This window comes from Wasmannia auropunctata, unplaced genomic scaffold (assembly GCF_000956235.1).
Source record: "Wasmannia auropunctata unplaced genomic scaffold, wasmannia.A_1.0 LD336000.1, whole genome shotgun sequence".
Taxonomy (NCBI): Eukaryota; Metazoa; Arthropoda; class Insecta; order Hymenoptera; family Formicidae; genus Wasmannia; species Wasmannia auropunctata.
This window is the reverse complement of record NW_012026890.1, coordinates 2,175,628-2,188,495: the sequence shown is the minus strand read 5'-3', so window position 1 is coordinate 2,188,495 and position 12,868 is coordinate 2,175,628. Positions and strand designations below refer to the sequence as shown.

The 12,868-nt window shown below is 40.4% G+C and overlaps 2 protein-coding genes across 2 annotated transcripts in view; one reads left to right on the top strand and one right to left on the bottom strand.

Annotated features, from left to right (window-relative positions):
• Nucleotides 1-10,679: 10,679 nt before the first annotated feature.
• LOC105453431 (WAS/WASL-interacting protein family member 3-like) lies at nucleotides 10,680-11,045 on the bottom strand. The gene has a single exon (XM_011695393.1). The coding sequence runs from the start codon at nucleotides 11,043-11,045 to the stop codon at nucleotides 10,680-10,682; it is 366 nt and encodes a 121-aa protein (XP_011693695.1).
• The window catches only part of LOC105453328 (homeotic protein distal-less), a 76,788-nt gene continuing 74,963 nt past the window's right edge, over nucleotides 11,044-12,868 (top strand). The window contains exon 1 of the mRNA XM_011695170.1: nucleotides 11,044-11,462. Within this exon, the coding sequence (XP_011693472.1) occupies nucleotides 11,044-11,462 (419 nt within the window). The remainder of the gene's footprint in view (nucleotides 11,463-12,868) is intronic.

Sequence of the window (12,868 nt, the reverse complement as noted above, 5' to 3'; positions counted from 1 at the left end):
CGCGCACCTACTCCCCTGCCTCCTGGTAGTGATATCAGCTATTTTTGTAATAACGAGTCAACAAACATTTTCTGACTCTTTCACGGCTATAAATTACTTTCCGTCGAACTGAGCGGCGCGATAAAAAACATTTTGCTTAATGTACTGAGTCGAAATTAATATCAATCATTATATTGACGTACATGAGAAAATTTACGCTTAAAATTTATTTATAATTGACATTTAAATATGAATTTCTTTTGACTTGCCAATTAGTACATTCAATTTTTGCGTATTAATAATTATATACTGTACAGCTGTGTATGTATATAATTATGCACAGAATTATTTCTATGTATATGAAATATTGTTTTATTTATACATTACTATCGCAAATAAAATCGTTTGATATTACAAGATTTTTCGTAATGGAATATTTTCTATCTGAATGCATACTCTTTTTTACTCGCTTTCTTTTTTTCTTTTATTTTCTTTTCTTATAATTTAGGGGATGTATTTTTCCGAGGAGTCAGTCACTTCATGAAAAAAAAAAAAGAAAAACTTTCTTTTACTGTCGTTATACGAGTAAATACGTTATACGAGGAAGACGCGCCTGAGAATGTCGCGCAATCGTACCGCGGGATTGCACGCGACTGTTGCGTTTTTTGCTCCTGGCACTCACGACCCTTCTGTTATATTTTTCACGCGTGCAAATTGCTGTCTTCTTCATTTCAAAACTTCACCCTTTTTACGCGGCTGACTGCCCTCGGACGATTATACCTCAAAGTCCCGTTGGAGCTGCAGAATTTCCTTCTCTCATGATTGCTGTCGCGTGGAAAAAAAAAATCCATAACAAGTGATAAAAAAAGTCCTTTCCGTTTCACACCTTGGCGAATAGAAAAAGTCCAGCCACTTCTGTGTATGCCATTATCTCCGGAATAAAGGATAATAACTCTATCCGCGCGAAATACTTATATTAACGTTATTCTTCTTCGATATCGCGCTAATGTATGAGTTTCTAATTTCTGTTAACACGTGTAGTCAACGTTTTAATTCAGCCGTTACTTTATGACTCTTATCACTTTAAGGCGCACCTGCTCTTATGACAAATAATAAACACTTCATGTATATATATATATATGTTTTATTCATGACATTTCCACGATAAATCGTTTGCTAGTACATACAGATATGCGATGGATGTCACGCTTTGTCGTTAAATATGTAAAGCTTGTGCTACCAGCATTTTACGGAGCAATTACGGTAATTTATGGTGAAAATACGTACTGCACATAAGTAATTACTCATATATGTATACCTATATATAAGCAATTACAATATTGCGACACGCATAATCATCAGAGAGCGCGAGCAGAGCTCTTCCCATGTAAAAACGTCCAGGTTTCGATCAAAACCGAAAACATCCGCCGGTGTTCGCAGTCTCTCATTCAAAAGAGCTTCCAGTAGGACTCGCCACACCCTTCGCGGTCGCATCCTCCACGTCCCCCTCTCTCTCCCTTTACCTCCCCCTCCCCGGCACATCGCGGCGTTCTTTTGTTTCGGGCATTCATTCACGCAAGGGCAACCACCTTGAAAGTCAGTTTTTCCTCCTCGTTTCTACGCGTCTCAGGAAAAAAAAAGATATACGATATACGGAAATAGTAGAAGAATGAAATAGAAAAACTACCAGGAGGCAGGTCGTACTTAATTGCAGGGTGCGATTGTACGGGTAGTATGGGAAACCCGGTCGGGCGACACTTTGGACGTCTGTCTTTTGACCGATTCGAGGATGCTCCGTGTTGTCAAGAATTAGCTACCTGGCGCTTTCGAGAAATTAAAGTGTCGACTATCATTGGTCAGATCTTAACACGATAACGCTTGTTCTTTTAAAGGAGTAAGAGAATTTTGAACTGTATAAAATTGGATTTTATTATTTTAACTTGATTATCTGAAACGCAAAAATTATTTCTTCGATTGAACATACAATTTTCATACTCATAATTTAACGTTCTTATTAAGTATCGTCAATATAAGTTAATTTGATCTTTAGCGTGTTACATGAAAAGAAGGTTAAATAATTATCATTAATTTATGAAATACATTAAGTAAATAAGTTAACACTTTGCTCTATATATTAGTCAGAAAAAGCTATTTTACATTCTTACCATAATGATCCAAGTAGACTATTTACGTTTAAAAAACATTTAGCCAAAACGTTTTTATATAGTATGTAAAAGACGTTAAATAGATGTTATTAACGTTAAATATATGTTTATTATAATTTAAACCGTTGAAATATCTCGTATAAAACTATTTTTTAAAGTATAGTGAAAGAAACCGTTAAAGAAACTATTTTTTAAACTTGTGGAAGAAAACGTTAAAGAAACGTCTTATAAAATGTTTTTTAACATTTATTTAATAGTTTAAAAGCTGCACAAATTTTAAACAGTTATTTTTAGTTTATATATGTTTATTACATGATTTTTAACATTTATTAATCGTATTTTAAACGTAATTGTGTTGCTTGGGCAACCAAAACAATACTCTAAGATTCGAATTATTAGAGTGCATTTATGTTTACACAAAGCCATCGTGTTTAGAAAATTGCAGCTAATTAAGATCGTGAATTTAATTTTACGATTAAATCGCCACGCATTAATTTCGTTATGAATAATGTCAAGGTTCTCTTTGACATGCGCAACTTGCAGCATCCATAGTCTTGTCCATTCGATATCTTATTCCGAATCCTCTTTCGTATACGATAATCAATTCCGTCACAATGGCGGGCAATTCGACTTCTCCAGGGCATCCCTCGCACCACATCGCTAGTAGCCCCATTCATCCGTCCTGAAGGAGCCGCGTCCTCGCCCTCTCGTTTTTCTCGTCGTGGCTCTCTTCGTTCTCTCCCCTTCGCACGTCCACCTCCTCCCCCTCAGTGTCTTTTTCTTCCTCCTCAGGGGCACTCGTGAAAGTCTCTTTGTTCGAACGACGGCTCGTCCTCGTTCGCCTCGTAAGTCGCGCCGACTCCTCGAAGGCTTTTGACTCTCGTGAGTACCGATCGAACGACTCACCGTGAGACTCACGATTCCGCTGCCTCTCCCGCCTTTCTAGCGTCGCGTTTCGAGCCGCTGCTGCGTGATGCACTTTTCTCAGGATGTACAATTTTAAATTTAAATAACTAATTCTAATACATCAAGTTTCGCGAATATTTAATATTTATTTTTATTGTAATAAATAAATTATACATATATTTTGTATAAATTACATAAAATTATTTATTAAAAAAAAGTATTAGAAATGGTTTTATAAAATTGTCAAAAATTGCCATGCCAATAGTAAAAATTAATTCGAATCTGAAAAGAGATTTGTGTATTATTGCGCTAATGTGCTCCGTATCATTCATCTTTCAGCATTTGTAGATATGGGTAATCCAAGACCCGCATGTAAAATAGTGAATCCCATTAAATCAGTTTTCCGGAAGACATTAATAACGATCATTGACGCGATTCCTCCGGTGCAATGCCTTCTCGCACCTCGCTACATTTTCTTGAATGACAGTACACCCTGTCTAAAAGAAATACTTCTCACTCGCTTCTCTCTCGGATGCTCTACATTTCCTCCAACTACCGTATCATTAAATTCAATACCGCTGGAGTCCTAACGAGAAGTACATTTCTGCGATCCCGTGCACCTGATCTGTAATTTCGTGCCCGCATAAACGGATATGCGTGCAGTACTAACGTACAGGGTGTTTCGAAAACGCGCGCGACGCCCGGTAAATCATCGATACGCTCGCCGATATCAGATTAATAGGATCGATTCCGCGACGGTTCCCGTTAAAGTGTTTTCTAGCGAAGCGGCAGAGAGGGGCGCGGTAGGTGGATTTCGTGGCCCGTGCTAAAAATAGAGAATGTTTTCGGACGTTAGAACGGACGATAATACCATGTAGAACACGGTCAAACACAATGTTTGCGGGCGACGCCCACCTATACTCGCTCCGGCTTTTACTGCCGAGCAGTAAAGTACGAAAATTATGATCCGAGCTTGTCACTGCTCCGGGCATCGAGAAACTCTCGAAGAGACCTGCTACTCTCTCGCGCGCGCGCGCACCCTCCGTCTCTCTTTCCTCCTTCTCCGTTTTTTTCATGCTTCGCGCGGCGTATAGATACGCGCGCAAACCTTAAGCGCCGCGCCGTCCGCGTAGATATTACGCGTCCGTTGTTAGGCGCACGTGATGGAAAATGCATGATGCATGCGAGCAATGCGATTCAATCGCGCATAAAAAGATTAAATTGTACAACGCCCGGTAATAGGCGAGGTAGTGAGAGTATTCCAATGCGTGAACAACGTTATCGGTATGGTATTCTTTTGCTCGCGAAATACGAGAGTACTTAAACGAGTAAACTCGTGTGACCGTCTATTTGGAGATTCTATTTTTAGCTTCAAACGCAATTTTTGCGATGCAATTCCAAAAAATATATTACCAAATTTTGCAATAAAATATCGGAAATTTAATAATAAGATACAGCAAACGTTTTGGAATGGATGCAACAAAAATTAATTAATATGGAAGATTAATAATATGGAAGAAAGTCTTTTGTCTCTTTCATTTTAAATATCTTACCTGTCGCGTTCGAGATACCTACGTCGTGTTTAAGCGTGACAAGTATTCAAGCTCTGTCATTAACTGATATACAGAGGGGAAAAAGGAAAGGAAACAACCGAAGTGCGGTAAGCGGTGCACCGATCGACGGTCACGGAATCTGCGAAACTACGAGCGAGCGGGAGAAAGTTCTCGCGGGATGCATGCGCAATTACAGCGAGTGATAAAAGTGCCACTTAGCACTATAATCTGCGAGTATTTTTACGTTCTTTTGATTTGACAGAGAAACGACGGGGCAACGAGAAATCAAAATGCCACTTTGCGCCGCAATTTGTCCATGCGTTTCCACATCACGCTGGCATTACCCTTTTTTTCCCGTGCATAAAACTACTCGAATTACGAGCTCTTCTCGCGCCGTACGAGAAACAGTTTCTCATTTTTAACGCCACGCCGTGTGAAACATTGTAAATTCGAGACAGACATGGCGGAATGTCCATTTGGTTTATTTTTTTACGTTACCATTTTTACATATTATATTGAAGATATTTTGCATACGTCTTAACTTTTAAAAATGAAAATTTTACATTGTTCTCTTTCACTAAAAAAATATTTGTAATATTAATTAACGCTGTTTGGATATAATGAGAAATTTATGTAGCTTTTGCAAACGTTTTATTACAAATAGTTTTAAAACAGAACAATTAATGAAAGTTGTTAAATTAAATTTTCGCGTAGTACAGAATAAGCTATTTCCTAAACTAATATCGTGAATTACATAACACCTTGTATAGGCGAACTTAACGTCAACGATTAAAGTTAATCGTTTCATCAAAAGACCAGACGCACACTTTTAAAACGCGCGGCTTCGAGCGGCGATGAGCCATCCGCTTTAGGAAATACCCGTCGAAACGGAGGGAGCAACATCGGGTACCGCCGACGCTATACGCGGTCCTCTTGTCGTCTAATTGAATGGCATTTTATTTAGCACAGTTCCCCGCACTCTGGATAGCCGCTATTTACCTCAATTACGTAATTCACCGTACACAACCGGCCGCGCAGCTATCCACCATAGGCATCGCATGGTGATGGCGCAGCCGATGGTGGTAGTGGTAGTGTTGATGGTAGTGGCGGTCGACTGATGACACGTGTTTGCGCTACCGCCGCCATGCAATTAGCCCCCAATGTAATTTCGCGCCATAAGAGCGTGCCACGCTCTTTTGGCCTAGTGCCGTTCCCGCGGGCGTATCGGTACACCGGTATTACGAAGAGGGAAGTGATTTCGTACAGGACACGTAAGGAAATTTGAGCCTCGTGCCATCCTCGTGTTTTCTAATCGACGCATCTTTTGTATATCGCATGCATTTGACAAGACGAATTCGTCATTAATATCAATTTTCATCATCGATATCCGTTCTGGATGCCACGTCGCTTTTAAAATTAGGACATTGCTTTTAAAGTGCAATAATTCTTAAAAATTTGCTGTAGGATTTTTTAAAATATTTATATCTATTTTCAAAAAAGTTTTCAACTTAATTCATAGAAAAGTGTAACAGTTTTTATTTACGATAATGTACGTTTAAAAAGAAAAATATTAAAATTTATATATTGTTTTTATTACCTATATATTTAAACATATTTTCTGTATAAAATATTATTACTAATCCGCAGCATATAGATAATAATCTTTCACTAGCATTTATGTGAATATTCAATTGCAATTGAGCGTTAAAAATAGAAAATTTAACTCTAAAACTTCACTACAAATAAAACGTCATTGTAATAAAACACAAAATAGAGTTCTGCATAAACTTTATTCTTACATTATTAAAAGTTTTATGTCATTTTTAATATTAACATTTTCTTTTTTGTTTATAGCACATATTATATAGATTTGTTTTATTTGCTGAAAATTAGACAGAATCTAAATATGTTTCAATAACTGTTCCGATTATATTTAAATTACGTGCGTAAATTTTATTACATTTGTAATATAAAAATGTTACATAAAAATTCTAAGAGAACAAAAAATATTCACATTTTCTTTAACATTTGTGTGAAGACATTTATTTACTGTCAGTAAAATTAACTATACTACATTTTTAAACATATCTAGATTACGACCTTGCATAATTGAAGCATCGTCTGCATGCCAGCGGAACGTGACGCAATGTTAATAGATGGTATATAATTTAGCGACTAATATCATTGTAGACGATAACCACGCTCAAGACAGTAATTGTACTTGCTCTGTCTGATTAAGCATAATTATAATCGAGAAAGAAATGTCTCTCTAGGTCACTGTGCTACGACAAATGAATTCCTGTTTAAACCATTTCGCATCGTATACATATATATCTCTAAAGTTTTGTAACAAATTTTTGCCAGAAATTCATATCGCATTAAATCAAAGTAAAATTGTATATTGGCTTTTATATCTTCTAGTTCCTATTTTATTTATATCGCATATTATCGAAAAAATTTTATGTATTTATAAATTAGTGCTTGGTATTAATAAAAAGAATTGTCAAGTTTCTTATACTTATTTAAAATTTTTTAATTTGAATTAATAATATTGAAACATAAGTTGAGTATATATGTATACATAACAATAATCTCATGCCTAACAATCAAATAAATAAAATTAAAAGTACAATTAATAAAAAAATTTTCTGGAAAAGTCACTTGATAATCACTTGAAGTATATCGACTTACGTAGAAAATGTTTTGCTCGCCCGTTTATCATCAGTCATCCATGAGAAGAGTTCAGCCAGGCGGCACATAATAAAAAGTCATTAATTTTAATTACACGTGTAAAGAATCGATGGTATAATATCCAATCACGATTTTCATTAAATTAATTACACTGATAAGTTATATAATACGGATATCATGATCAATGAATGTATAAGTACGTACAATTAGACTATCCGCGAACAGGATCTAATCCATCTCTACTCGAGTTTAACGACGCAGAGATCGGAAAAAGCCCTCATTACTTTATATTGCCTCAATCTTTATTCCCTACGCTGAAATTATTTCATACCATTGCTACCGTCACATATATATACATGTGACAAATTATCTGATACAATTAGATTAATTAAATGCAAGACAAATAACCTTTGCAATATCTAGTATAATTATTTTTATTTAAATTGTTCTTATAGAATTCTCAAAATACATATAATATTTAGTAGTATTACACATATAATTTCAGATATAACAACAGTAGCGATTTATAATCGAATGCAAAATTTATAAATCGTAGTAAGAATCTAAAGAGCGTAAGTCTTTAAATCTCTTAAATGGTATTATCGATGTGCTCGTTGCATTGGCTATCTTTTGGGACTAAATCAGCGGGAATTATTGTTAAATCCATTGGCGCTTCATTATCGCCAATCTGATCACTGATGCAATCACAACGATGTATACTTGGAAGCAACAAGAAGAGGGGAAAAAAATATTGCTCCTTTCCTACACTCCATCTTCTGCTGAGAGTAGACGCCCTTCGTGGTGGATTTAATGGGCGGAGCAAAGGAGGTCCTTTGCTGCCAAAGTGTCGCGACAACGTTCGCGCGATCAGCCGATAGTTGAGAAACCAGAATCTGCCAAAATTTTTTCTAGACCAAGAATGCCCCAATTTTAATGATTAATCTAGATAAATAGTTAAAGAAAATCATGTTCCAATACAGGTCAGGTCACAGACTACAAGCTATCCTGACATTAACCTTTTTAATATTAAATACTTTTGATGACTGACAATAATGAGTCGTGTATGTGCAGAATACTTTACTGCCTGTGGCGCGTCTCAGTGCTGAATATTTTTTTACAACACTTTTTAAAATTAAATGTATTATATGTGTTTTAAAAATAAAAAGTATTATATCTTATAAAAAATACTGTCGTGTGACGCGTAAGTGCACTATTTGCTGGATGTATTAACGTGTCCATAGCACTGAAAGAATTAATAAATTTTCTGCAGGGATAATTGATCCGCACAATCATTTATTGATTCTATTCTCTCAAGTTTAGTATACATATACATTGTGGACCTACATATTTACGTAACATTTCATGTGCATATATGTTTATTGAGCAATAGAAAAAGTAGAAGCAAAATACAACTAGGTAATTTAAGAATTAAAAAAATTAGAATAAAAATAAGAATTAGATCTATATATAAGTTTTGATAAAGATAAACAAGATTGTGAAAGTTGAAACTTATTTTTTATTTATATCGTTTCACTTAAAAAAGAAATTAATAAATTATATATATATTAACGATCATTTTATACTTTTCAATAAATAAAAAAGGGAATGCAATTCTGTTTATAAATTTTAAGAGACCAAAGATCTAAAAAAATTTTTATAAATTTTTTTGAGAAGTAAAAAAATTTTCTCGAAAAACAAGTGACAGTGCGTGAAAACAGAATACACGTCAATGCAACTGTATTTTCGTCGAAAATAAATAAGATAATAAACAAAATTAAAAAAAAAAAGATATCGCTCCAAAAATTAGTAGACTCTGTGCTCGTGTCCAAGACAATCAGCTTCAGAAGAGTAGGTAGTATCCACAAACAATCGGCTCATCTAAACTCAACTCAACTCTTAACAATCGAAAAGTCAAGTACTCAACAATTGGAATGTCACTCGTCTCTCACCTCCTGTCACAGTGAGTCTGATAGTGCGATTTAGTCAATGAATCAAGCAAGAGTCGAAAAGGATAACAAACGCAATTCTGCGATGCGTAACTCGCTGATGTCGCTCATAGGTCTTCGAGTATATCCCCGACGATATCAGTTGGACCTAATACGCGCGACGAACGAACGGACTTCCCCAGGTATACAGAACACCTCCGCGTTGTCGGTCGCCCCGAGGGTGTCCGGGTGTACATGGGCGTAGTTGTTCTCCAGCGACACCCACTCGGATACCATAATGGCCTCCGCGACGCCAATCGCGGTTGCGGATTTCATATACAAGTGGAGGGGAGCAGCACGACGTGCCAATCGTGAACGCGGATGACGCTCGTCATAGGCGTGGCCTTGAGTAGCGCCACCGCGGCGACTTTCAGAAACGGTGAACCGGGCTCCGGGGAGAGGCTCCGGCTTCATTATGTATCATTATACCGGTCCGCGCCGCGCGGTGTGCACTGCAGTTACTGGAACCAGGCGCGCGTGTGTGCTTTTCTCTCTTCTTCTACGCCCTGGTCGTCGTCTTCTTCTTCCCTTACCTTCTTCGTCCAGCCGGTTACGTCCGCGTATACGTCGAGCGTGCACGATACGCTCATCGGCCAAGTAATCGTGGCACGACGCGTGTAAAAACCATATCGTCACCGAGGAGGTGCGCGAGCGCGCGCTTGTGTCGCGTTGTAATACGGCGGTGTAATTAAATCGGCGACGAAAAACGCGAGTGTTGGGATACACGACAGCAATAGATTTTCGGGTCCGGTCGTGCAGAACGAATTGCGCGGATGATCGCGGACCATTGTGGGCGCGACAACGTTTGTTGACGTTCGTTCAACGAGTCCGAGACTGTGGTTGAAAAGTGATCGAGTGACGTTTCGCGACTTGGTGCATATGTTGGTAACGTGAGTGAAAAGGACCGATATGCCGACGGTCTGGTCACGCCGTCGCGGCGCGTCTCCGTTTGAAGGCCGAGCGACGACGAGCTGACGCACGGCAACCGGACAGTAAGCATCGACCCCGGGGACACCTTCGGCTCGAGATACAGTGTTTCCGCGAGGACTACGCGTGTGAAGTGGACGTGTGACAAGTGGTGTCCGAACTTGAACAAAAGCAAACGTGAGGCCTGTAAACGGCGACGGATACGTGCAACAAAGACCGCTTTGCGAATAGCCGAAAGTGTGAATGTCGCAGTGAATCCCCCCATCCCCTGGAAAACGAACCAGCAGTCGTGATAGTGCAACTTGACGAAAGTAAGTCCAGTGCGAGCGATCGAGCGACGTCTTCTTTGCCGCAGTGTAAAAACTCCGGAACGGAGCTGGAATTGAAACGCCCGACGGGGTAGAGGTGTTAACTCTTCCGCGATCCGATGACGACTCTCCGCACTTATTCCGCCAGGACTCGGTCGACCTAGTCTAGTACGGGGGCACGCCGCTAAGTGTGTGCTCATCGTCTGAGAGAAGTCTCAAAATTCGGGCCCCGTACGGAGGGCACGCGACGGTCGCGGCGGCGACGACGTCGTCGGCGAGTTCGGCGACGGCATCGAGGACCGTAGGCTGTGGCGGCGGCATTGACGTTGTGTTTAAGGTGGAGCGTCCGGGCAGCACGACGACGCTCAATTTCACGGATCTGGGGAGCCCATTCGGGGCGGGCGACCCCTGTCCGTCGAGTACCCCGACCCCGAATAGCATGTCGGGCGGCGGTGGACCGACCGGTGGCGGCGGTGGTGGCGGCGGCGGCGGCGGTGGTGCCGCCGGTACCGGGGGCGCCGGCTCCGACATGGAGCAGCATCTTCATCACGCGGGTCTCGGCTCGGTGACGCCTGGCCCACCCGGCGGTAACGGCGGTGACAGCACGACCTCCAGCACGCCGGTCTCCCAGAGCGGCAAGTCCGCCTTCATCGAACTCCAGCACAACAACCTCTACAATCCGACGAGTCTGCGGAGCGGTTACCCGGGTGGGCATAACGTACCGGGCGCGCACCAGTTCTCGCATCAGGTCGGCTCGCTGGCGGCGCATCAGGGCTCCGGGCCCGGCAGCGGGAATCAGCAGCACGCGGACGCGGGCTTTCCCAGTCCCAGATCGCTGGCCGGATATCCGTTCGCGCCCATGCACCAGCACAACGCCTACGGATACCACATCGGAACGTACCCCCAGTGCCCCTCGCCGCCCAAGGACGGTGAGTACCCCAACTGTATGTATTCGCAGCCTTTTTTATTCCTACTCTTAGATTACTTAGATATCTAGTTGAATCGGTGAAATCTCCGTTTCTCGCGGTCGGCGCCTCGCCGCCTCGGATCAGTGCTCCATGCCGACGCCTGGAATCGCGAAAAAGTATGATAATGTAACGAAATTCATTTTGTGCTCGTCACGTCAATGTGAATCTCGGAGTGTTGTTTGCGCGAGTGCTAGTGCAAAGTGGGAACGGAGATATCATCGAAAGGCTCAAGGCGAAAATGTGCTCGTGCATCAACGATACGCGCGCGTCGTGAAATTCATGATATTGGCTTCTAACTTCTGTAATTCTTAATTACATTGTCGATATTATCGTTTCGCTTTTTCACCATATTATATATGGTAAAATAATTGCGCAACGACAATATAATGATATTAACTCTGTCGTAAAAATTACAGAATAGGGGCCAATTATGTACATAAAAATTCCGCAAAAGTGTAAAATTCATTTGTATAAAATTGATAATAAATAATCCGCCAATAACGAATCAGAAGTTCTAATGCCATATTTTGCGGCGAAAAAATATTATTACGACTCGAAATAAAAAGCTCCAAATGTTAGCTTGAATATTCATCTTGAGCCTTACATTTTAGATGTAGATAAATAAATATAGTGATCTCTTTCGAAGTCGTTCATCATCGGTGCGACTAATACGTGGACAACTTCGAGTTGCGAAGTCGCGAGTATCGTGCCGGCGTTGTAACATTTGTCAAGAATGATACGGTCATCTTGACACGAGGCGAAATAAGACGGCGACAGGCGTTTCCGGTGGGTCACCTGTATATCTCGCGTCGCAGCGCGAGCGCTTTATTATTGCGAACTTTTTTATACGGCCATAGGACTTTATTGCCGCTCGCCGCGAATGTCTTCATCCGCGCAAGTAAATTTCCGTGCGACGACAAATGTGGGGAACGCTTATGGCTTCGCGACGCGAAGCACAATCAGATGGCGGTCCTCCGCCGTCGCCGCCGGTGTAAAAAAAGCGAAACGGTCAACGTTTACCGCAATTCGCCCTCTCGATTTTCGGCCCGTTGTTTACGGTTGTTTTCTCCTGCCAAATTTGTCGAATCAGTTACTCGCAAAAGTTACTCACTGATTGCTTTGACGCGGACTTTTTCTAAAAAATGTACGGTACGAGGACATTATAAGTTTTTTGTCACATAATTCTGGTCTCTGGTTGTAAAACTTTAAAAAGAACTTTAAAAAGAAAGTCTAAAAAATATAGAACGTGAAAGATACTGGGCAAATAAAGGCATCGGTACAGAGTTCAAAATAAATACTCTCAACTTTCTCTTTCCTGTGTCTAAACGTATCCCAAGAATCTGGAGTAGCAGGTAGCAGCTCGGTCGGCGTTCTACCTATGCTACG